General features: G+C 46.3%; 1 protein-coding gene across 3 annotated transcripts in view; it reads left to right on the top strand.

Moving 5' to 3' along the window:
- Window positions 1-11,905, top strand: part of LOC122387615 (corrinoid adenosyltransferase-like) — an 85,680-nt gene extending 73,775 nt beyond the window's left edge. Inside the window, exons 4-6 of one of the 3 annotated variants that reach the window (XM_043377969.1) lie at window positions 7,578-7,702; window positions 10,226-10,341; window positions 11,472-11,905. In XM_043377969.1, coding sequence (XP_043233904.1) covers window positions 7,578-7,702; window positions 10,226-10,328 — 228 coding nt within the window. In that variant the 3' untranslated portion in view covers window positions 10,329-10,341; window positions 11,472-11,905. Of the gene's footprint in view, window positions 1-7,577; window positions 7,703-10,225; window positions 10,342-11,098; window positions 11,198-11,439 lie in introns of those variants that run through there. The other 2 variants (XM_043377968.1, XM_043377970.1) reach the window with 2 other exon arrangements.
- Window positions 11,906-26,845: the final 14,940 nt, after the last annotated feature.

Raw genomic sequence — 26,845 nt, 5'->3', positions numbered from 1 at the left:
CGTAGGCTGACGCTGTGCTGGGCGGCGGCTGAGGGTCACGTAGGCTGACGCTGTGCTGGGCGGCGGCTGAGGGTCACGTAGGCTGACGCTGTGCTGGGCGGCGGCTGCCACGCCATCAATCCGGGTAGTGCTCGCTGCAGCAGCAGCTCCCGTCGCTTCCGCGGAGTTCATCTGTCTCGGATAGTTCGCTGGAACAAGCCCGAGATATTTCGTGACGTGCCAAGACAAAATCAATCGTCTTACACCGGGGATGATGTGCACTTGCTCGACAACTTGAGCGGGTCCTAGGCTGATGTTTACGCCTATCTGTTCGATGGCGCAAGTGGCACGACCATCGACCACCTTGGGATGGACTGTAGGTGGTGACATACAGCCGCGTCCAAATCTTTCAGCGAATTCGGGGCCCGCCAAGCTGATGTCGGCCCGTGTCAGGCAGAGCGCGCACTTTGCCGTGTGACCTGTGACGCCTGTGACGTCACAGGATAGCGTCCGCCGACCTCGGCCGCGCGCCGCACCGCTCGGGGGCAACGGTACCGCACGGCCGCGCGCAGCACCGCCCGGGGGCAACGGTACCGCACGGCCGCGCGCAGCAGCCGAAACTTCTGGGCGGGTCCCGCCATCGGTGATGGTATAAGCATCGCGTGTCGCGCATTCTTCAGAACGGCAAATGGTGATCGCCTGATCGAGCGTAAGGCCGGGTACCGCACACAGACTTCTGATCACATCGGTATCTCTGATGCCGACCACGATTCTGTCACGGATCAAGCTGTCTCTGCAACCATCGCAGAAGCCACAGTCTTTGCTTAGATCCCTGAGACATGCTACGAAATCATCAAAGGTCTCGCCAGCTTGTTGAGCGCGCAAATTAAACGTCCGTCTTTGCATCACTTGGCTCACCTGTCCAATAGCATGCCGTTCCAGGCGCTCGAGTATGACATCCAAGTTTGAACTTTCAGCCTGCGATAGTCCCATGTTCTCGACTATGCGAATGGTGTCATCCGATAGACATGAACGCAACATTGCCATCTGCACCGCAACTGGCTGGGACGGCAGACCAGATAGCGTGCCATCCGTCCACCGAGTATTCCATGCTCTGAATGTTGCTGCTCGATCCACTGCTAAGTCCAACTTATCCGGCTGAGTCAGCTTGCCGAGCCACTGTCCTGGTAGCGCTACAGCGCCCGAAACACCGGAGACCCCATCGGGGTTGGACCCTGCCGGCTGCGCCATATGCGAGTCCGACTCGGCTCCCGCGCACGCAGAGACACACACTCGCCTCGGTCACTCAGAGATAACTCCATTGCCCGAGCGCCCGAACCCTGTACCGATCGAAGAGCCACCTAGTGGCACTGGACACAACTCTCACAGAGGGCAAAATAAAAGTTGTGGGAGGGTGTGACATAAATTTTGGGACACCCTGTAGGTGACACTCAGTTTTTTCGCATGGAGACAGCTTTTAGGATTTATAAGAGTCGAAAAACTTACCCCAGCCGGGCCGGAGTTGACTGAAAGTTACCCCGGCCACGGCCGGGGTGGCCGGGGTAGGTTCTCCAATCCCCACCCATGGCGGCAGATAAGTTTCAGGTACCGAAATGACGGTGCTGCGACCATTTGGGGGATTTATTGACCGACAATTGGATCCCTGCTTCAGGGCATTTGACCTGACCTCAGAGGTCACCGGTTGACCATAATGATATAGCTGTGTTTGGAAGGTCAGCTTAAGATGTTTTCCTCAGGTCGAAGTCACATCAAAACCGCTGAGGTCAAGAAGGTGGTCAACTGAGGTCATATCAGCCGTTTTCATGACGGATGTCAGACGAATCTAGCCAAAGCTGTTTTACTCTAGCTATTTTCATAGCGTAATTTTGTTCCAATGTTTGATTTAAAAGTAACGTCTGATAACCCGCGCCCTGCTGGGGGTCCTGGATTTCCACGCCCTGCTGGGGGGGGGGGGGGGGTGTTTGAACACCCCCCCTTGTAACTCGGCTCCTGGGCCACGTAGCGATACGCGGAAGGCGGCGTTCGAAAGAGCGTAAAAAATAATGACGAAATCACTTCGGTCAATTTTTTGGTCAGGTCAAAGGTCAGGTCACCAGAGGTCATTGAAGGCAAAATTTCGCCGATTTCCAGGTCGAATGTCGAAAATTTCCAAGAAGCCAACGCATAACTCGGGAACCAATAGAGCTACAGCGCCGCGGAAAAGCGCATTCGATAGCCCTATTAACGCCCTTTCTGGGTAATTCTCTCAGATTTGACCTAAGGTCAACGGTTTTGCCTGCAGGGGGCAAAAACTGCAAAAATAGCCGATATTTTCGAAAACAGTTTTTCTGCAATAACTTTTGACCCAAGCCTTGTACGAGCTTACTTTTACCGGCATCGTGTTCCTCTCGTCAAGACGCATCGAATGAACTATAACTTGACCTTGAAAAGTCAACTTGAAAATTTGACCTCAGGTCAAGGTCATGACCTGACCGGAAAGGGTCATGTTGCATATCAGTCGATCCGTATCGTCGAGCTGAACACATCTAAGGCGTTTTCATCGCTCTAGCATGCCTCTATCAAAAGTTATTTGCGAAAAACTGTTAGATACCATTCGTGACCTAAGATGACCTCAGGGCATAAACAAGGGTCACGGACACCATTTTCAAGTTCAGTGTGTCTAAACCACTTGTAATTCGGTGTTTGGGAGTGTGTATAATGTCTTTCATCCAAAAGAGGCGCATTTCAATTTTCTCCCATTGACTTATAATGGGAGGTCGCAAAATTGACCTGACCTTAGGTCATCGATATCAAAATTCTGAGATATACATTTTGTACATGTTATTGCTCTTAGCAATCGCTGAAAGTTTCAAAGCGATCGGTCACTCGGTGTAGCTATGACAGACATTGAAAGTTTTTATGAGGTAAGGTCACTTCAAGTGACCTGGTGACCTGACCTTGAATGACCTTGGTCTGAAATTTCCACAACATGTGTAGAATTGATGTATGATAAGGTGTACCAAAAACGGCGGCGCTCCGCGCCGCCGTTTTTGAGATATTCGCGAAAAACCACAAGGGGGGTGTTCAAACACCCCCCCCCCCAGCAGGGCGCGGGATAATGTGATAAATAAGGTCAATGAGCAACTAGTACAACCCAAGCTACTAGCAATTAAGAATCAGCTATGAACCAAATTTGACCAAATCGCATCAAATATCAGCAAATGTGTGTTAGATACTTGTCGTGAAAGCGGCTATTGTAGGTATATGTATGATTAGGTTCAGCAGGGTTCCGTGAGTTCACGCACTGGTGGCTTATTCGACTCGCGAGATTAATTCCATTCAAAGTCATTGTCAAAAAGAAAAACGATGACCTCAAACGACCATACAAAGCACCAGCCTATACGACGTCATGCAAGGTCCCCAATGCCAAACCTAAGAATCGCCCTTTGCAAAGTGTATGAAATCACGATTACAGGCGTTTGATATTGATTTCAGGCTTAGGTCGTTTCCGACATCGAAATAAGAGTTTCAATGTTGTAATATTTCCCATTGACTTGTAATAGTGAAGTCACGTGACTGACCTCGGGTGAAAGTTAGGAAAGTTGATGTGAAATCTCAAGAGCCGTTACTAACTATATGCCGTTACTTGTTTCATCCCCTGCAAAAGGTTTACTGAGGGCGCTGTAAAGCTGCAACTTTTTGCATTGTTCCAAGATTTATTTGTGACGTCATAGGTGAGTAAGCTGACCTCAGCCTCAAAATCCTGTTGGCGTAAAAAAATCCAGCTTAAATCAATGATCAGGTTAAGGTGGGTATGTCAACTTTCAGCTCTCCAGCCTTACAGCGTTGCAAACGATCTCGAGAAAACCGTTGGGGCTGCACATCAAACCCTCCCCTTCGGCTAGGTGGGAATAAGAATACTATGAAAGTGAATGTTAGTGAAACATGGAGCATCCCAAGCCATTGCATAACTTGAAATACATTAATCCAAAACGTTAGAGGTGCTTCCAGTTCCAGAAAAAGAGAATACAATCTCGGCCAGTTTTCACGTACTTGTAATTTTGTCACCTCCACCCTCTCTGACCTGGTCAGTGGTCACGCCCCTGGCAATTGCAATCAATTACTTCCAAATGCCGCATTTTTGTCTGCATTTATTTTGTGTGTGGCATATTCAATAAGCAATATCACTGAAAGCCCATTATTTACATGGACAGAGCGAACTGCATGCGATTACTAGCTTCAGCCTTCTCCTTATTTAACCCTAACACAGCCTCGGCTGTTATGAACGAATTTTTTCGCATGTCCGGCCACAACGTCCGATTTACAAATTTGATAATTCCTAGCCTTTTATCAGTGCAAGCTGTATAGAAGCGTGTCAGAATTACATGCAAGGCAGGGCACATCAATGTTCGCCTAACTTTCTTGACAGACATTGAACAATGCCCGAAAGTGAAGCAAAAGTGAAACGAAAGTGAAGCAAAGATTATTGAATAATCACATGCCGGTTGTGTGAGTGTGAGTGCCAGGCTTTTATTTCCAACTTTCATTAACTATTTCGAGGATATGAGGGCAGGAGAATGATTGGTTTTGGAAAGTGTCACCAAATGTTCCCTTTTACACTAAACATTGCCGTAAACAAAAAGTTTTATAAAAATCTCTCCAAATTTTTTTACATGAAATTTCCATATCCAGAGGCATCTTTTGGCGTAATCTTTTTGTCAAAAATTTAATGGCCACATTTTGAAAATCAAAAATCAAAAATTTAGTCATTAAAAAAATGTTGTGATTTTGATTTTTTCAAAATATTTTGATTGATTAGTTTTCTACGGTCAATGAGGATTCCAATGATATACATATTAATTGTAAGTTACTGGCCATATTTTTATATAATACGAGTCAAAAAGAGGGTTGCTCTGAGCATTTTGAAAAATGCCACTGGCTGTAACTCGTAAACCGTTTGTAGTATAACGCTGAAAATAGGAGATTAAGAATCTACGGTACAGATAACCCCCTAGACGTAATTTCATCAAAATCTGAGAGGTAGGGTGTTATGGCTTGGTCGATCTGTCATGGATCGCCCCAATTGCAAGGTAGCTGACAAGCAGCGTTGTGCTCAATCCGTGCTGGAAGCTGCCAGCGCGGCGCCACTGCTCCTTGGAGGTGTCGGCACCAGCCGGGGTCGCTCTGCGCGCCCACTGCGCTGCAGCTCGCTGACTGCTGGCGACAGCCACCAGGACCGATGAAAGGAGCGGTGGCCGGCGGCGGCGCTGCTCCCGACACGGCCCATTCCGCTGCCAGCTTCGACAGTCCACTGTCGGTGAAAGGCCACCCGGCCGGCCGGCCGGACCCAACAGCCTACTTTGCCACACGGACGGTGCGACCGTCAGCCCACGGCCTAATTTTTAGAGCAGGGGAGACAGGCGTGCATACTCTGAAGCTAGCCTTTCCCAAACGTTTCATTTTTTCATTGTTTGAGGAGCCTTGTCTATTCAAACTGAACGGCTAAATATTGTACTATATTTTACATCATTGGTACTCTTCCACTCAAGGTGGCCATTGCGAGCCCTCGTCAAAACAGTAAGCGCGTTAAAAAGACAATAAAAAGCGCGGACCAGACATGTCAGGAACGGACCTGAAGCTCCGTTCTTATGACATGTTCGTTGTACAGTTGACACGCTCGCTGCTTAAAAGTTCTTAGGCCAAGGCTGGTTCGAACACGCGGTACATGTTAATGACCCGACTGCCTAGTCTGACGCTCGGAAACATCCCTATTGTACGATATGTCCTGTCGCAGTACCTCAGGCTCACCCCTGCTAATCACCCCGTGTAGCAGACATACGTCGTTCATGTCAATCAACGCACTGACGGGGAGCCACTCCAAACTCATAATCACGTCTGACACATGATCATACTTCTGTCTGCCAGATATCACTGTGGCAGCAAAGTTTTGCCCTTTCTGCAGTCGCTTTAAGCTCGTTTTGCTGGCACAGCCGAATACTTGACTACAAAAGCGCACATGTGACATGCACAATTCAGTATGAACCGTACAGAAGCTATTCGGAAAGTGAATTTTGAAGCTACCCATGCAAATGGCCCAATTTGCAAAGTGCGATAGGTATGATAGAATCTGTAGGAACCGTAGAATCTGTATTTCTATCTGACTGGCTGAAACTAAGGCCTACCATAAAAATGATTTTCAAGCATTTTGGTCCATCATACCATACTTTGAGGTTTCCAAGAATACGCGAAGTGGCGATGCAATAGCGTCGCCCGACCGATCTGAAAAAGAGAAGCAAAAAATGTAAAGAAAAAATACCACACCGCACGCCCGTGGCGGCGCGAACAACGCCAACGCAAACGTCGCAAAAATATCCAGAAAAAACGAAACAATGGAAAAAACCGCGCCGTTTGCCCCCCCCCCCCCCCAGCCCCAGCCAACAATGCACTGCAAACGATGCGGGAAAGGAAAAGAAAGAACAAATGAAAGGAAAAATGCAAGTGACAATTGAAGTTCTGAATCGCTTCGCGGTCACTCGTGACGAGAGCAGAGGGCGGTAGGGGGGGATGTTGCCCAGTGGCCGGTGCTCCCCTGTCTTTTCCACTTTTAATCGTTAGCATGTGCAGAACATGAGAATATGCTGACGCCTTAAACATTTGAAGGACCAGTACAATTTTGTTTTGCTGTAGCTTATCCCTGAGAGCCCAGTTTTCTGCCTGGTCTCAAATCCGGTGCGTACCCTACTCTGCGACTTGCCGTACTTCCTCCTTCCGCTGTCTGTGGCATGTTTGATGTTTGCTCCGAGTTTTTTTTTGCAATCTACGATTCAATAAGATGGATAGCCGAGACGGATTCTAATATTCACACGACACCCAGCACAGACGTACAGGTCACCGCTGAAGTAATGTGACGTTCTCCTCACTGCTGTATCAACCAAAACCTAGCACCATTCATTGCAGGTGAGATGTATCGTCAAAGACAAGGATCGCGCAGTTTTGTATTTTACAGGGTGTCCGGAAATTATTTGCCCCTCCATCAGCTCGCCGCCATTATTAATAAACAAACAGCCACCGAGTCACGGTTTATTGACCGATTTATTCCCTGCCCTGTCATACGTATTCCCTCATCCACTTTGGTATTCCATAGATCAAGATGTCAAGAGTATTCGCGCTGATGCTCAGCCACACCTTTCACAGGTTCCTCTTCAAGTCCGTTTACTGTGGGAGCTGGTTCAATCTTGCTGAGCTCCTCCTTCATGATTCTCCATAGGTTTTCAATTGGGATTAGGACAGAGGAATCAATTTGACTTCCTACTTCATTCCAGTCTTCACCATAACTTCAGCGCGATGACGCTTTGTCAAAGAATTTCTTTCGTTAAAACGACGTTACTGATTGTTGATGCAACTGATGTAGCCGCTGTCACTAATATGATGATACTTTGGTGACTTTATATAACTGTGACTTATTATAACTGCTGTGACCGGTATGACTGATGTGACTGGTGTGTCTGCTTACTGCTGTGCCTGGTATAACTGCTGTGACTGGTGTGTCTAGTGTGACTGCTGTGACTGGCTGGTGACTGTGCCGACTGCCGTGGCAGGGCGGCGGTGTGGCCGGCGCCACGCTGCACCTAGCACGCACCGTGTGTCGCCGCGCAGAGAGGGTGGTCACGCCGCTCACCAGAGCCGACCGCGTGGACGCCAGCGTGGCTGTCTACCTGAACCGGTGAGACCCACACACACACACACACATACACACACACACACACAAACACACAACCATACCCCAGTCGGCTGCTGGTACACGGGGCGCCGTGTGGAAATGTAGAAGTGCAAAACCTACCGCTTAATCTCGCGAGACCTGTACAGAAACCACTTCATATTCTTTGCCAAAGGCACATTTTAGATTCGTAAGACCACAAAATGTGTTTCAATTTACTTTTTTTGCTGAATAATTGAATATATCGACACCTTTTTTTTAAACCCCACATCTGCTCTCCGTGAATTTCCGGGAGGCACGAAAGATCTCCTTTTAAAAGTGTCCAATCGTCCGATCCTGATCAAATATGTGTGTTCGTAAGCTTGCTCTGGCATTGCTTTATCTGCCAAGACAGACAAACTTGAGAAAAATCGAGTGATTGTACCTTTTTTGAAGGTCTCTAACCAACTTGTCTGAAATCCACCGGAGAACAAATGTGGGGTTTAAAAAAGGTGTCGATATGATGTTTTCCTAGCTTCCAACAATCCGCGCTGCCTTTTTGTTTTTCACCTGGCATATTTTTTTCGTTCCAGAGGCGTTCCTGATGTTTTATAGACATAAGACAGCCTTGATCAATGATCGTGATCATTCGTCGTATACCTAGCGTGCAGATAGATCGGTGACGTTTGTTTACGACCATGGGAATCACCCGCTTGACGACTCGTGCATGGTCCGTTTTGGCCGCGCTCAGACATGTAAATCATGTTATCTCTTGCTCTCTCTGGCTTCGCTCGCTGTGCTTTGCTCAACCTTACTGCTTGCAGATGAGCTGCTGGAGCTCTCCAGCAAGAACCATGCCGAAAGTCCGTTTAGGAAGTTCAGAATTGCACTTGATTCAGCGTGGTTACATTTTGGCTGCTAAGCTAAAAATGGAAAGGGACTACTGTGCTGGCTTAAATGTTCTCCAATTTTGGGACACCCTGTGCAGATAATTTTGATCAACTTGATCATCTGTGAAAAGCAGTGTGCGCTAGCCAGTTTTCCAAGTAACCTATCTAACAAATAGCGTGCTGTGTTACCAGAGACCTTTATTGGGGGTCGAACTTAAAATACGAATTATATTTTTCACCCATATCTGTTAAACCCTCGCCCGTATAGGGGGGGGGGGGGGAGGTCGAACGGACCCCACCTCGATTTTTCGCGAATAACTCGCGTAAAAAGCGGCCATCGCGACGAATCTTTCCGTACCCTCGAGTTGATCAATTTTACACCTACCCTGAAATTTTCATGACCCTGACGCAAATGACCAGTTGATCTGTGATCTACTTTTCAATAACATGTTTGGCCGGAATCGCGATTCGGCGTATGTCGGCACGCATTAGCCGCGCGTTCGCAGTCTTTTCGTCGTTGCAAGCGTTCAAACATGCGATATGATGTTGCCCCCATGCATTAGGGCGGGTGTTCAGGTCACCTGAAGGTCAGGTTAGGTCAATGACCTTTGATGACCTCGGTTCACTTTTTCGAGTTTTCCATGTTTCTAGGCTAGTTTTTTGGAGCTGAATTCGAATTTAGCAATCATATGAACATTTACGAAGTAGTTTTGGTGCCATCGTAACATGCTACGAAGCTGTCAGAGGCGGTTGATACCTACTACGAATACCCGCCAGGACCCCTACTGGTTGACCTGACCTGACCTGACCCGGCCTGCCCTAAATGTATGAGGACATCATCTGTGATCAAAACTAACATGATATTCGTGGTGATCAGCACCCCGAAACAACCCATAGCAGCCACACTTTACAACGCTCTAACAGGTCCCGATTTTCCCGACTTTTGGGTCATTGACCTGACCTGGAAGGTCCACCAAGCAATGAACTAGGACCTTAAAATTGGGTAGCATCGGCTTCCTCTCGTCACGGGCAACACGCTCGTTTTTTCCGCGGAGCTCTAGCTCGATCAGGGCAGGTTATCTCTTGCTCTCTCTGGCGTCGCTCGCTGTGCTTTGCTAAACCCTTACTGCTTGCAGATGAGCTGCTGGAGCTCCCCAGCAAGAACCATGCCGAAAGTCCGTTTAGGAAGTTCACAATTGCACTTCATTCAGCGTGGTTACCTTTTGGCTGCTTAGCCTAAAAATGGAAAGGGAAATGGAAATGGGCGAAACGGCAAGGGCTGAAAAACACGTTCGCGGCTGGAAAAACACCAATACGGGCGAGGACTAAGCCATTTACCTCAGGCAAGACCCGTATGCAGCATTGTTTTTGAGCCTTGTTCGTCGGCCGTGCTTGGTCTTCGGAGCGTGATCTCACCGACCCGGTGTCCCTGGCCCACCGACTGTCCGACCTCTCACCGACCCGGGCCCACCGACTGTCCGGCCTCTCACCGACCCGGGCTCACCGACTGTCCGACCTCTCACCGGCCCGGGCCCACCGACTGTCCGACCTCTCACCGACCCGGGCCCACCGACTGTCCGACCTCTCACCGGCCCGGTGTCCTGTGTTCACAGACTGTCGGACTTTTTGTTCACGGTGGCCCGGGTGGCTGTGTTCACAGACTGTCGGACTTTTTGTTCACGGTGGCCCGGGTGGCTGCGGCGGCCGACGGCGTCGACGAGGAGGTGTACGTGCGACCGCCGCCGAGCCAGCCGTCAGAGTGACCGGTAACAATAGGTACGGCCGCCAAATCGACACATAGGCACAACCGGTCGGTGCTGTCCGGCTGGTTGCGCCCCATGCTTAGATCTTCTCCATCGTGTCGGGTCGCGGCCGGCCGGCCGCTGACCATTTTCAGAAGTGGCGGGCAGACCGTGCGTCGAGTACTTGCTTTCTCGCGCGGCGGTACTGGGGTTCACTAGCATTGTTTAAAATATTTTCATTTGCCATGAACTTGAAACTATACACTGTAATTAACGATCATTTGTCAATTATTACAAATTCTTCAAAATTCTTCTTTGAAAGCAAATGATTTCATTTCACTCAAGAATTGTCTTGTCCACCACTACAACCGCCACCCAGCCGCCATCCATTGGAAGAGATAGGCTCCGCGGCACAAGGTGTCGTTTTAAACTGGACTGGGAACCAATGTGTGATGCCATGTCGAGCTAAATTTATGCTCATTATGTACCTAGAAGCATTGGGAACAACGCTCTGACTGTACATTTTTAGATTTTTGCCTCTAAATGAAAATATTTACAATCAAGTACTTTGCGAGGGCAGTTTAGAAGCTCCCGTAATGTTAAAGTCCTATCTCCTACACGCATGTAAATACTGCTCTAGGGAACCAACAGTTCGCTTCGTACTAGCTTCAAATTATATCCATATTGTTCCCAGTACTTTCCTGAACACTGTGGTGAGTGTACATTTTTCGTTTTTTGCTTTACAAGCGTAAAATTCGTCTGGTTTTACACCACTTCATTCGCCTCCATAGCCCCGTAACGGCGCCGCGCGGCCCGGCCGGCCGGCGCCCGCAGTAGTTCCAAACACTGCCCGATAGATGGCAGGCGCAGAAGTGGTCCCAGCCGTCCCGGTACGTGAAGCGTTTGATACAGTTGTGTGATTTTGTTTAAAAAGTGCTAAAATGCCAGTTTTACATTTAGAACACACGTTTGATTTGCATTTCATTACCAATTTGTTTTAACAGTTAAGTTAACTGAACGAATACGTTAATAACTTCACACACTGAAACCGTTTAAAGGAAAAGTGTGTGAAAATGAAAATTAGCAATGTTAAACGCACTGTCGTTGTAGTAAGCTCTTCCTCTCCCGTCAGGTCGGAGTGGTCTGCCAGGCCTCTCCCGTCAGGTCGGAGTGGTCTGCCAGGCCGCGGCTGCGCCGTCCCATAGCTGCCCCCTCCCCCAGCGCGGCCCCCACTGGCGCAGTGCTCTGCAGGCGCATATAGCGACGAGGGAGCTGACGCACAGCTGCGCCGGCCACGCTGGGCGCGACAGTCGGCACACGACCCGCCACCTACAAAATGCAAAAACAAAACGGGACTAAAAATGACCTCAAAGCTCGGATCATCGGGCATCCAGTTACGCCCGAGGCCTGATCTGTGTAGATCTGATATGGGTGTTGTGAAACGGGATGTGGTATAAATAGTAAATACGCTGCGGCTTGAAACTGCATTTGAAGTTATTAAGCAGTCGCGTTGTGAAACATGAGCGCTCTCTGTCTCGGCGTCGCTGGGTATGTCGTGTGCAAGCGCTGTAATGAAAAAATATACCCGCTCGTCAGCTGTACGGATTTTCTCCCTTCACCGAGCTACAGGGTGTAACGAAATTATCCGGACATCTCTCTTCGCGCTATAAGTAAGAAGCAAGACAATCTGCTATTTTCCCTTTTGAATTATTGTATTATTGTATTTGTATTGTATTTATTGCATACCATCAACAGGTCCGAAAACCCAATAATAGACGGAGTCAGATATATAAAAACAATAAATACGACACACATTGTTAAAACTTCACACTGTATGGCGAACGAACACAGACACACACTTCATAAACCGAGAGCGCCTTCCAAAAATGTCCGCTCCGCTGAATTATTACATTCAATATCTTTCATAAAAGCGCAGGTACTAATTTTTTGGAGCATTCAGCCACTGGGTTTTCCAGCACAGTGGGTTTCATTAGTGATGTCAATTACGGGAAATCGGAATACCGATACCAAACCAAATACCAACCAAAACCGTGGGGAAATACCGAAACCAAACCAACTTGGGAATATGAGGGAAATACCAACTTTTTACCAAGTTTTCAGCCTGTTATACATTAGTGAGGGTTCATGATACCAACAAAATACCAAACACATTAGCATTTAACCCTCGCATGTGTGCGGTGTTTTCCAGCTTCTAATGTGTAGGGGGGGGGTCGGTTGGACCCCCCCCCCTTGCCGTTTGGCCCCTGATCGAGCTAGAGCTTCGCGGAAAAAACGAGCGTGTTGCCCGTGACGAAAGAGGAAGCCGATGATACCCAATTTTAAGGTCCTAGGTCATTGGTTGACCTTCCAGGTTAGGTCAATGACCCAAAGTCGGGAAAATCGGGACCTATTAGAAAGTCGTAAAGTGTGGCTGCTAAGGGGTTTTCGGGGTGCTGATCACGAATATCGTGTTAGTTTTGATCACAGATGATGTCTTTAAGCATTTAGACCAAGTCGGGTCAGGTCAGGTCAGGTCAACCAGTAGGCGTCGTGACGGGTATTCGTAGTACGTGTCAACCGCCTCTGACAGCTTCGTTACATGTTACGAAGGCACCAAAACTACTTCGTAAATGTTCACATGGCTGCTAAATTCGAATTCAGCTCCCAAAACTAGCCAAAAACATGTAAAAACTCGAAAAAGTGAACTGAGGTCACCCGAGGTCACCAAAGGTCAATGACCTGACCTGACCTTCAGGTGACCTTGACACCCACCCTAATGCATGGGAGCAACATCAAATCACATGTTTGAACGTTTGAAACCACGAAAAGCTTGCAAACGCGCGGCTAATGCGAGCCGACGTACGCCAAATTGCGATTCCGGCCAAACATGGTCTCGGAAAAGAGGTCACAGGTCAAAGGTCATTTGGGTCAGGGTCATGAAATTTTCAGGGTAGGTGTAAAATTGATCAATGCGAGGGTACTGAAAGTTTCGTCGCGATCGGCCGCTTTTTACGCGAGTTATTCGCGAAAACCATGGGGGGGGGGGTCCATCCGACCCCCCCCCCTACACATGCGAGGGTTAACACGCGCCCTGCTGGGGGGGTGTTTGAACACCCCCCTTGTGGTTTTTCGCGAATATCTCAAAAACGGCGGCGCGGAGCGCCGCCGTTTTTGGTACACCTTATCATACATCAATTCTACACATGTTGTGAAAATTTCAGACCAAGGTCATTCAAGGTCAGGTCACCAGGTCACTTGAAGTGACCTCACCTCATAAAAACTTTCAATGTCTGTCATAGCTACACCGAGTGACCGATCGCTTTGAAACTTTCAGCGATTGCTAAGAGCAATAGCATGTACAAAATGTATATCTCAGAATTTTGATATCGATGACCTAAGGTCAGGTCAATTTTGCGACCTCCCCATTATAAGTCAATGGGAGAAAATTGAAATGCGCCTCTTTTGGATGAAAGACATTATACACACTCCAAAACACCGAATTACAAGTGGTTTAGACACACTGAACTTGAAAATGGTGTCCGTGACCCTTGCTTATGCCCTGAGGTCATCTTAGGTCACGAATGGTATCTAACAGTTTTTCGCAAATAACTTTTGATAGAGGCATGCTAGAGCGATGAAAACGCCTTAGATGTGTTCAGCTCGACGATACGGATCGACTGATATGCAACATGACCCTTTCCGGTCAGGTCATGACCTTGACCTGAGGTCAAATTTTCAAGTTGACCTTTCAAGGTCAAGTTATAGTTCATTCGATGCGTCTTGACGAGAGGAACACGATGCCGGTAAAAGTAAGCTCGTACAAGGCTTGGGTCAAAAGTTATTGCAGAAAAACTGTTTTCGAAAATATCGGCTATTTTTGCAGTTTTTGCCCCCTGCAGGCAAAACCGTTGACCTTAGGTCAAATCTGAGAGAATTACTCAGAAAGGGCGTTAATAGTGCTATCGAATGCGCTTTTACGCGGCGCTGTAGCTCTATTGGTTCCCGAGTTATGCGTTGGCTTCTTGGAAATTTTCGACATTCGACCTGGAAATCGGCGAAATTTTGCCTTCAATGACCTCTGGTGACCTGACCTTTGACCTGACCAAAAAATTGACCGAAGTGATTTCGTCATTATTTTTTACGCTCTTTCGAACGCCGCCTTCCGCGTATCGCTACGTGGCCCAGGAGCCGAGTTACAAGGGGGGGGGGTGTTCAAACACCCCCCCCAGCAGGGCGTGGAAATCCAGGACCCCCAGCAGGGCGCGGGTTAAATACCAAATATCATGTTGGTATCGGTTTGGTATCGGTATACCAAAAAGTTGGTATCCGACTGACATCTCTAGGTTTCATATAGAGTAGCGCCTTACTAACCTATGCCCACAGTTGGGTGGCGCTGGTGGCGGGTGTCCCCTCATTCATCTCCTGCTGGACAAAAGTGCATAACATATCGATGGAATTGGGATGGAAGCTATTTCCAAGCCATAGCCATAGCCATAGAATATTCAAAGCCTGAAGCCCAAAGTTCAGGAGCTGACGTTTGAGCTCAATCGTCACTACGTCATGCTTCTGGCTGAGACCTGGCTGCGCTCGACCACCCCGAACCGCCTCCTGGTCAATCCAGGATACACGCTCTGTCGTGCGGACCGCCCAGATGGTAGCGGTTACGGCGGTGTCGCAATTATCACCAAGGCTAAAATCACGTCAACCGCACTCAAGATCCCGGGCAGTGGGAGCTCTGCCAGCAGCCTGGAGTCACTGTGGGCGCTGCTAAAGCTTGAACAGGGCCGGCAGCTGATTATCTGCTCCCTGTATCGGCCACCCCGACACAGTGAGGCTGCTCTGCTTGCCGACTGCACGGACCTCGAGGTCCAACTGCAACGAGTTATAATCGATTACCCCAGTGTTCCGCTTGTCATCTGCGGCGACCTCAACTGTGATTTATTGAAAGAGCCTAATTTCCGCGCGTGTCAACACCCAAGCAGCTTCCTATCAAATTACTCATTAGATCAATTAGTGACAACTGCAACATTTACCTCCGGCTCACTCCTGGATGTGTCTATTGTTAACAACCGTGAGCTCGTTTGCGACACCCGTGTTAAATATTGTCACTTCAGTCCTCACAAATTTATCGATGTCGTTGTGAATGTGCCGAAACTGCGTCAAAAGCCCACGGTTATCTCGTCACCAGGTCACTTTTAATAACCCAGCCATAAGTCACTTTTTGCAACTTTGTCGCCGTGTCAGAGCTACAGTTATAGATGACGGACGCCTTTGAAAGTCGCAGGATATTATTAGGTCATTGGTAGCTAAAATTTGTATATCTCGGAATTTTGATATCGATGGCTTAACCCGGCAGGCGGTGGGCCTCCCGGCCACCTTCCGCGCGGTGGGGGGGGGGGGAGGCTTTTTTTGCCGCCCCCCGTATCTCCGAAACTACTGGACGGATCCGTAAAATTCAAACGGTGTTCGATGGCCCTGTCACATTTGACCTCGGGGTCACCGATGACGTCACATGTCAGGTCAAAGATAAAATGTTTCACCGTTCACGGGTCTTCTAGGGAATGGGCTATAACACCGAGTAAAACGCATTTTGTCCAAAATCAGCGATAGGGCGTCAGTTGCCTAGTACATATGCTGCTATTAGGGGTCACTGATGATACCAGGTCAGTTCACAGGCCAGGTCACCAAGGGTCAGCACAGGAGCCAAACTTTACTAAGGCTGTGCGATGCATGTTTTATGGCCAATTTTTTACCGCGAAATTTTCAGTACCTTCCCGGGCATTAATTTGACACCTTCACACAAAATTTCAAGTCTTAGGTCACCTTAGGTCAGGAGTTATTTAGGTCAAACTGAGGTCATGTTCGTGCAAAAATGAGCAAAATACATGAAATCTTGAAACGCTCACAAAAGCTACAATTACCAAGCAATTCAAAGCTATATATACGGTCATGTAGACAAAAAGCGGCGCTACAAAACTGCTATCTCGGATTTTCAAAATTGTGGGATTATGACCCCAAAAATTCAAAAATTGATTTTTTTTTAGAAAAACGCAAAAAACATCCCATTTTTTCCGAATTTCGAAAAAAACGGAATATATGTGATAGTCCCTGCGCTTTTCTATATACATGCCAAATGTTAGATAGCTACCTCCTTTTTGGCCAAGTAAAAAACTGTTCAAAATTGATGCCGTCAAATTTTTGAACTCAATTTTTAGCAATTCCAGACCACGTAGCGCAAAGCAAAGACCACCATTGAACTCCCCGTGGCAAGCTACATCGAATCGATACCCATTGTATGCAAAAATATCAACTTCGAAATTGGACCTAATTGGACCTGACTTTGACCTGATCTTGACCTGACCTTCACCAAAACAATCTAATCTGACCCCAAAGGCTGCCTGACCCACATAATCGTATTTGGCATATAAAATGGACCATAAAACATGCATCGGCATGATATTTTCATATTGTGACCCTCAGTGACCTGACCTCTGTGACCTAACCTGGTATCAGTGATCTCAAATAGCAAAATATGTATTTGACGAACATTTCCCCATCGATGATTTTCAATGAAATGCATTTTACTCGATTTTACAACGCATTTCTGGAAATGCCTGTAAACGGTGAAAATTCGACATTTGACGTGACCTGTGACGTCATCGGTTTGACCTAGATCAATGAAATTGGGTCACAAGGTAGTTCCCTGTTGGGGCTTTCCAACTTCGTTTGCCGCTTGTCGCTATGTTGCGAGGTTCTCGAGATCTTAGGGGGGGGGGGGCAAATTGCCCCCCCCCAGCACGGCGCGTTGCTCGGCAGACCCCAACAGGGCGTGGGTTAAAATTGAGTTTAAAAATTTGACGTCATCAATTTTGAACAGTTTTTTCGCTATAACTTGGCCAAAAAAGAGGTATCGATCTCAAATTTGGTATGTGGATAGAAGGCCGTAGGGACTATCACATATATTCCGGTTTTTTCGGAGTTCAATAAAACTTTTTAGATTTATCGGCTATTGTATTAAAAAAAAAATAGTTTTGATTTTTGGGGGTCAAAATGCAAAAATTTCAAAAATATGAGATAACAGTTTTGTAGCCCAGTTTATTTTATACCTTTTATGTCTGAAACATTTTCTGTATCTCTAAAGCTGTAGGCCTGACAGCTCTTCCCGCTAAACCTTTTTTGGGTCAAAAATGACAGAAATGACGTCACTCCGACGACATTAGCGGCCAACCTATCATAGCCTTTAGAAATTGTTTGGCGCCCTAAAGCCCCAATAAACAAACAATAATTTTTTTGTTTTGTTCATAATGTGTAGGTAAAAGCTATTCACGGGAGGGTACTGAAAGTTTGGTGACGATCGGCGCAGCGGTTCTGAAGATATATCGAAAAAAACTAAAAGGGGGGCAAAAGATGCCCCCACCCCACCGCCTGGAAGGTTAACATTTTTTAAGTACTATTGTGTCACATGCATAGGGGGCATTCCACGTCAAATCAAACACCGAAATCCGTCATCCCCTTCGATTTTTCTGAAAATTTGTAGGCAGACTGGGCATGGTTCAAAACTGAGTTACGTATAATATTTTCGAAATTTGATAAAGTATCGCTGAGATATAGGTCATCGAATATAGCCAAAAATGTCACACATCAATTTTTTAAATGTCTATAACTCTGGTTCCTTTTCTGGTATCAAAATGATATTAACAGGGTCTTGTAGGCAATTGATAAGGCTTTGATTTTTAATTATAAAATTAAATTGAAGTGACCTTGAAATGCATTTGACCTTGAATTGAAACAGAAAAACTTGAATAGCAAAAAACACGTCACCTTCGATTCGGGTAATTTTTACATATTATGTCCGTCACAATGTTCCTAACCATCTGTGAAAAAATTGGAGTGGGCCATTCATAACTCTCGCGGCAAACGCCGTTTTCATGCATCGACATCACGCAACCGTGCGTGACCTTGAAAGACAGAGTCAAGACATGCTTGCTTGTGTACACTTTCTGAAATTAATGATTGCTGATTAGTGATATCCCAAACTCTGCGAGAATGGAAATACATAGTCATCGTAGTCAAGCATTCAAGTTCCATAGTAAAAGTGTCTCAGGCAAACGGTATTTTGCGGTGAATTTTTAGCCGTGTGGAAATGCATCATGAAGCCAAAAATTCAACGAAAACATTATCACGCAACGATATCTTCACGTCTTTTTATCTTCACTATACGAAAGAATATACATTTTTGAGTATGTATGGGGAATTTCTAGTTAATCCAATAATAAATATGGCAGTTAGAGACCTGCTAAGAGTAACATGTCGCCGGCTGAGGCGGGATCGGCCGACGCGGGAAACGCAGCAATCACAATTTTGTGTTTACATGTTCATATTTCAATTGTTTACCAACCGATTTTCGAAATTCTTACACCATAAGATTGCCTGTACATTTCTTAGTCTTCTCACAAAATTTGACGCGAATCGAACGTTATCAGCGGTAAGGAGCGCGATGTAAAGACGGAACCGTTCCGTTCCGTCCCGGCACAGTCTACAATTCAGGCGGCGGCTAGCGGTCGGCGCCGGCTGCCGAGTCGCCGCCGCGTCGCCGCGGCGACAGGATGTTCACTTCACACCGCTATTACTAGACCAGTTGTGAACCGATTTTCTTCTTGCTTGCACGATGAAATGTGCAATTCAATTTTGGACAGGTAGCTATAATTAATTTCGCATTAATGCTATGAGATATTGGCGAAAAACAGGAGGGGTGGGGCGAAATTCACTCTTCCCCCTCCACTGCGCGTGCTAACATACGTTTGCATATGTGCCATTTTCTTCAAAACTTATGAATGGCCCACTCTAATTTTTTTCACAGGTTGTTAAGAATATGGTAGGCAATAAAACATATGAAAATTAGCCAAATCGAAGGTGACGTATTTTTTGCTATTTCAATTTTTGTGCTTAACCCGCGCCGTGCTGGGGGGGGGGGCGTTTTTACGCCCCCCCCCCCTCAGGTTTTTCGCGAATATCTCAAAAACGGCGGCGCGCAGCGCCGCCGTTTTTGGTACACGTGTTCCTACATCATTTCCGTACATGTTGTGAAAATTTCAGACCTAGGCCGTTCAAGGTCAGGTCACCAGGTCACGTCAAGTGACCTTACCTCAGAAAAAGTTCAAAGGCTCGCTATAGCTACACCGACTGAACGATCACTTTGAAACTTTCAGCGATTGATATGAGTAACAGTATGTATAAAATGTATATCTCGGATTTTTGATATCTGTGACCTAAGGTCAGGTCAATTTTGCGACCTCTCCATTATAAGTCAATGGGAGAAAATTGAAATGCGCCTCTTTTGGACGAATATCGTTCAAAACGCTCTCAAACATCGGTTCATAGGTAAACATGACACACTGAATAGGAAAAATGCACCTGTGACCCCTCTGTGTGCCCCTGAGGTCATCTCAGGTCATGAACGGTCGCCAGCAGTTTTTTGGCTATAACTTTTGATAGAGACGTGCTAGAGCGGTGAAAACACGTCAGATGTGTTCAGCTCGACGATACGGATCGACTGATATGCAACATGACCCTTTTCGGTCAGGTCATGACCTTGACCTGAGGTCAAATTTTCAAAATGACCTTTCAAGGTAAACAAATAGTTCATTCGACGCGTCTCGACGAGAGGAACACGATGCTGGCAAAAGTAATGTCATGGCGCTTATGAGTCAAAAGTTATTGACGAAAAAACGTTTTTCGTAAAAACGGCTATTTTTGGAGTTTTTGCCCTCTGGAGGCTAAACCGTTGACCTGAGGTCAAATCTGAGAACATTACTCAGAAAGGTCTGTAAAAGGGCTATCGAATGCGCTTTTCCGCGGCGCTGTAGCTCTATTGGTTCCCGAGATAGCCGTTGGCAGTTTCCAAAATGTTGAAATAGTCAACATTTTACCTTTGGTGACCTCTGGTGACCTGACCTTTGACCTGACCCAAAAAATGACCGAAGTGTTTTCGTCCTTATTTTTGACGCTCTTTCGATTGCCGCTTACCGCGTGTCGCTACGTGGCCCAGGAGCCGAGTTAGACGGGGGGCGTGAAAACGCCCCCCCCCCCAGCACTCGGCGGAAAGTTCAGGCCACCAGCACGGCGCGGGTTAAGAACAGAGTTAAGCAAATTTCAAGGTCATATATTTAAGTAGGTGCAATTCTAAACAAATGCTTAAGAAATTACCTAAACAGTAAGGTTTATTTCATTCAAATCAAACAAGTACAACCAAAGTTATGGCCGTTCAAAAATATAAAGATGCAACATTTTGTAAAAATTCGATGCCCTTTATTTAGAAGACCTGTGGTCAGAATGTGCAAAAAACATCAATGTAATGTTCGGGGCGACACAGGAACTCGCTCACAAATTTATAATGAAATCGCTGATGGTAAGGTGCAAAACAGCCGATTTTTGTTCGATTTGACGTGGAATGCCCCTAGGCAGAAGGACGTTGGCAGGTGTTTCATGATCTGAAAATATGCCTACAACCGCGTAAGTTCTTCGTTTTTTCCCAAATAAATATTCATTATTCTCTCTCGTTTTTTAATTAACCCTCGCGGGCCCGGGGTTTGTCGCCCCGCTGGCGAATATTTGCGATAGCTCCCGAACGCTTAGGGAAGCGAAACTTTCAGCAACTTTTCTCCCATTAATTTGACATCTTCTCAAGTAAAAAATTTGAACCTTCGACAAAAATGACCCTAGAGCTACGGCAGTGGTACAGCCCACCGCTAAAGTAATGTAGGGTTTTACCAATCTCAACGGTTGGTTTTGACTGGCGATTGTTTAATGCGGAGTGATCGAAAAGAAGATGTCAATAGCTAAAGTTGCAGCTGCAAGGGTGACGATACATATATGTAAGCTACATTCAAAGTTTCATTGTAGTCTGGCTAATCGTTCCTAAGCTTCAGAAGCAGAACATACCCATGACTGAAACCCCACATTACTTCTGCTGTGGACTGTACAGTCTGTCTTAAAAGTACCGCGCAAAGTAACGGTGGATCCATCAAGCCTGACCGAGGAAGGGCCTGCTAAATTTGAGTCACCGAAGCAATTGACGTCCTCGTTCATTCCCCAAGTTAATCAGTTCGGTGACTTTCAAATTAGAGCAGGCCCTTCCTTGGTCAAATGGTCAGGCTTGATGGATCCACCGTCACTTTGCGGCGCGGTACTTTTAAGAGAGACTGTACAGGGACCCGCAGTTGCTACTGTACACATATATTACCAATTTAGAATTGCGCTATTATTTGCTAAGTGCTGGCCATTGGAGAAAGGAAATGTAGCGCAAAGTATGGAGGAATAACACATGTTTGCTCCTAGGACGTTTGTTTTGTATAATTCCTCTTACCGCAACAGATATTCTTCCAAAACTACAATCGTAATATTTTTCCGCGCCGGTTGCCTCCCCAGAGCCCGTCCTTGGTATCGCCACTAGCTTCCGTTCCCGCTACGTGAATGAAAGTCACGTGACTACTACAGGTTTGCGCTCAGTACTAACACACCTAGCCCGAGGGCCGGTCCGTAGCGGGGAGGGGTAGAACGCCTGAGCTCCAGCGCAGTGGAGGTGGTGGTGGCCCGTATCATAAAGAGGCAACCGTAAGCAGAACTACAATCGCCGCAGTATAAGATTATGATCTAGTCGGCGCGCCCTTAAGCCCCAATAAACAAACAAAGTTTTCTTTAAATGTATTGATTGACAAGAAAGTGCAATGCTTATCCGATATAATAAAACGGTGCCCAAGGCCTTGGAAGAACTATAAAACATATTCAGCAACGTATAAATTTATGATACAGGCCATGACCTTTCACCTTGCCTCCGGGGAGGACCGCTCAGGAAGCCACATATCGAACGAATCGAGGCCTCGCAGCGCGGCGCGGCGGCAGAGGAGGTGGATAAACCCTCGCCAGACTATCTTTCTGTTACTTATGTTTCCAGAAGAAGGAGGGGGTGGGGGTGGAGGGTGAGGGCTGTTTTCAACCCACTCACCAATCATTTCCTTATTAACCCTCGCCCGCACATGGGGGGGGGGTGGTTGCCACCCCCCCCCCCCAGGTAGTCTTTCTGCTCTGCACTCAACATTTTTAGCGCTAGAAGGCTGATTTTTCGTATAGCTGCTCCTCCATCCTTTCTTGATGTTCACTGAAAATTTCAAGTTTCTGTGATTTTTTGTTTCGGAGATATGACCTTGTTTTTCAGGTCATGTCATGACCCAAATGGCCAATTCTCAACATCTTGCGTTTGCCATGGACCCTGCGAGCTTTTGACACCCTGATTTCGGCCTTTTTTGCCAGTCTTACCTCCCACCTATCATGGAACATGTTGTTCGACGATGTTCAGGGGTCAAGGTCAACCTAGGTCATCTAAGATAATTGCGTTTTAGGCAAGCTGAATTTACTTTTTTTGAAGTTTTTTTACTGCATTTTTGGTAAAAGCTTCTCAGATCACGATTTCATGTAATATGGACCCAAAAACAACCGGTGCACACATCAGTATACACACAGACACACACAGACATACAAACACATATAATTGACCTTGACCTAACTTGACCTGAAATGACCTCAGCCGCAAAATTCTGGTCGGGTAGAGTGACAAAGAGGTTCTAGCTGGCTTGGCACCAGAAAACAGCATCGTCATCGGTATTTGATAAGCAGCGCACTTGATATCCAACGGTGACCCAAAACAGCAACATTTTTTAGTTTGACCTGACCTGGAAGGTCAATGACTGACCTGAGAAGGTAAAACTGGGTATCATTGGATTCGTCTCTTCCCAAAGAATCTTTTTAGTCTTTACCGCTAAGCTCTATCTCCAACAGGGACGAAATGGCGCGGGGGGTGGCAACCACCCTCCCCCCCCCCCATGTGCGTTCTAGGATGGCAAAATGGCATGTGCGGGCGAGGGTTAACTTATAGCAGTTATAGCTTACCGAAAAAATGTAACACAATGGTGGCCGTCACGAGATGTAGCGAAGAGTGCCTCAGCCACACCGGTGTTGAGTAAACTTTAAGCATTGGAATTCAGGACAGTGATCCTGAAGCATTTTTTATTTTTGTCGTGCATAAGCTGGGATGACTTGGTCCAAGTTAATTGCGAAGAAACGGTTTTAGTTTCAGAACATTTATGAGGCTAGTCGCGCCAAATAGTATACGTTTGTTGCAAAATGTCAAGCAAAATGTCAAATAGAATGTTGACGTGCTATCCAGATGATGGAATTTATTTGACACAAGAAGTCAAAAAGTGGCATCGTTAGTCATCTTGCATACCTATAAATCGATTCGTCACCTTGGTTCGAGCTCAATAGTTCTTTTCGCGGATGATCGGTTTCGTTTTCTTTTTTTGTGAAGGGGACAGTTTATGAGCCAGTAACCACCCTCCCCAGTCCCCCAAGCAACAGGGGAAAGTTGAGCATGGATAGAAAAGGCGAACCTCTTCTTTTCCCGGGCGCGGCGAAGAGTGAGCTGTTTTATTTACTCCATGGCATGCATACTTATGGCAAAGTTTTTCCTCCATCAAAAAGTGACTGTTTTAAGCATTCCACTAACTCAAGTTTTCTATCACGGAAGAAATCATTTTATCCTTCAGATAATCTGCAAATCATTTGGAACTTGTGTAATCAACAAAGAAAAACAATTTCCTACCATTTTTATTCAGCAGAAACAAGCGCAGCTCAGTTTGGTTTTCGACAGCGGAGACAACAATGGCTTATCCGCATAGATATACAGACTGTCAGACATACAGATATACAGACAGTCTGTATATCTATGCTTATCCGGCTCATTTTCCCCCAGGTGAAAATGGCTCATCTTGCCCCGCCCGTGGCCATTTTCGATTAATGACACCCGCTAAGGAAAATAACCATGCACCTCAGATAACGACCATCTCATTTTAACCCTCGCCCGCACATGGGGGGGGGGTGGTTGCCACCCCCCCAGGCAGTCTTTCTGCTCTGCACTCAACATTTTTAGAGCTAGAAGGCTGATTTTTCGTATAGCTGCTCGTCTATCTTTTCTTGATGTCCACTGAAAATTTCAAGTTTCTGTGATTTTTGGTTTCGGAGATATGACCTTGTTTTTCAGGTCATGTCATGACCCAAATGGCCAATTCTCAACATCTTGCGTTTGCCATGGGCCTTGTGAGCTTTTGACACCCTGATTTCGGCCTTTTTTGCCAGTCTTACCTCCCACCTATCATGGAACATGTTGTTCGACGATGTTCAGGGGTCAAGGTCAGGGTCAAGGTCAACCTAGGTCATCTAAGATAATTGCGTTTTAGGCAAGCTGAATTTACTTTTTGTGAAGTTTTTTGACTGCATTTTTGGTAAAAGCTTCTCAGATCATGATTTCATGTGATATGGACCCAAAAACAATCGGTGCACACATCAGTATACACACAGACACACACAGACATACAAACACATATAATTGACCTTGACCTAACTTGACCTGAAATGACCTCAGCAGCAAAATTCTGGTCGGATAGCGTGACAAAGAGGTTCTAGCTGGCTTGGCACCAGAAAACAGCATCGTCATCGGTATTTGATAAGCAGCGCACTTGATATCCAACGGTGACCCAAAACAGCAACATTTTTTAGTTTGACCTGACCTGGAAGGTCAATGACTGACCTGAGAAGGTAAAACTGGGTATCATTGGATTCGTCTCTTCCCAAAGAATCTTTTTGGTCTTTACTGCTAAGCTCTATCTCCAACAGGAACGAAATGGCGCGGGGGGGGTGGCAACCACCCCCCCCCCCCCCCATGTGCGTTCTAGGATGGGAAAATGGCATGTGCGGGCGAGGGTTAAAGGCAAAACATGTCTTAGTTATCAGGGGCGATACCACATGTTACCGGGTGCTGAGCGTGAGAACGTTGCCGTCTCACGTGAAAGACTGCAGCATCGCAAGCGAACGGCACATGGAAGCTCAAGTCAAGCGCCATAGGAGCTGAGAAACATGGGGTGGCTAAACTTGCCCCTTGGCTCATCTTACCTCACTCTCCCCTATTTGGGGCTCTCAACCTTGATTTGTTAAAGTTATTTGTCTGTTCATTATAAAAACTGTCAAATTTGCCGTATCATTAAACTTTTATTGAGTTTGTATTTCACACTCATATCTAAAATGAACAATTTTGTCACTGGCTTCTTTTATGAACGGTATTGGATGGTCGCATGATTGAACGAATGAATAGCTCCATTTGAGCATCAGCTGAAATCAATCCTAAATTTAATCTACCAGCCTGCAACGAAAAGGTTTAAAAACCAGTGCAAGTTAGGTGCAGTTTCTAATCTATGCCGTTTTTTTATTAAGTGTCTCATAGCTCCTTAATCTTGAGCCGCTTCTCTCACGATTCATTTTATGTGGTGCTTACATTGTTCAAGAAGTTATAGTATTCGAGCTCGTTGGTCTTAAAAACTGCTATCGAAGTAAATAAAAGTGCTTCGGGCTTCGGCACTTAAAAACCAATCGATATTTAACCCTCACCCATTAAGGCATTTCTTTTCAGCGTCTTACATCTAGCGGAGGGGCGTAGAAGCCCTCAGTCATTCGGCCCTTGATAAAAAGAGCCAGAGCTTCGCTGAAAAATAAAAAAGAGCGAGCTGCTCGTGACGAGAGAAATCCGAAGATTTGAGGGTCCTGGTCATCGCTGACGAGAGAAAGCCAATTATTTGTATGTCCTTGTCAATGCTGAGATCCTAGGTCACTGGTTGACCTCCCAGATCAGGTTAATAACCCAAAAGCACGGAAAATTGGGTCCTGCTATAGAATTTCTACAAGTGGAGTTTGCTGGGACTTGGCTTGCTTCTGACTCCGAATTTGCGCTTGCTTTGATCAAAGATGATGTATCAAAGCATTTGGGGTAGGACGGGTCACGCCAGATCACCCATTAGGCTATCTGCCGGCTATCCATAGAATGTTAACCAACACTTACAGCCTTGCAACATATTGCAAAGGCACTATAACTGATACCTAAGTATGCCTAGTTTTCAAATGCTGAAATGGGTGCTAAATTTCAAACCAACACTTCCTAAAAACCACAGTAAAAAGGTGCAAATTTAAGGAAGTTAACCGAGATCATTTCAAGTAAATGACCTTGACCTGAGTTTCACTTGACCTTGGCACCCACAACAATCAATAAGAAAAATATTAGATAGTATATTTCACATGTTGTCACGTTGCTAATCACGAAACGACTATGGAAACACACACAGAAGATGTGCGCTGACTTTCAATTGCTATTCTGGCCTGACATGATCCTGAGAAAAATAATCACAGGTGGTAATTTGGTTCAGGGATGTAAAATTCTCAGACAAGATGCAAAAATGATCAGGGCTATTTGATTTTCCGGGAAGTTGTAAAATTGATTAACTCCAGGGCACCAAAGAATCGTCGCAATCCTTCGCTTTGCCAGTGGGGGGTCGTGGTCTACTTACCTCTACTTATATGTGTGGTGAGGGGCGAGGGCTAATATTCATTTTATCTGTGTTGATGAATGTGCAACAATTTCTACATGAACTGAAACCAGT

This window comes from Amphibalanus amphitrite, unplaced genomic scaffold (genome assembly GCF_019059575.1).
Source record: "Amphibalanus amphitrite isolate SeventyFive unplaced genomic scaffold, NRLGWU_Aamphi_draft 000292F_arrow, whole genome shotgun sequence".
Classification (NCBI taxonomy): domain Eukaryota; kingdom Metazoa; phylum Arthropoda; class Thecostraca; order Balanomorpha; family Balanidae; genus Amphibalanus; species Amphibalanus amphitrite.
The sequence above is the reverse complement of the archived record's forward strand: the minus strand, read 5'-3'. Positions and strand labels throughout refer to the sequence as shown.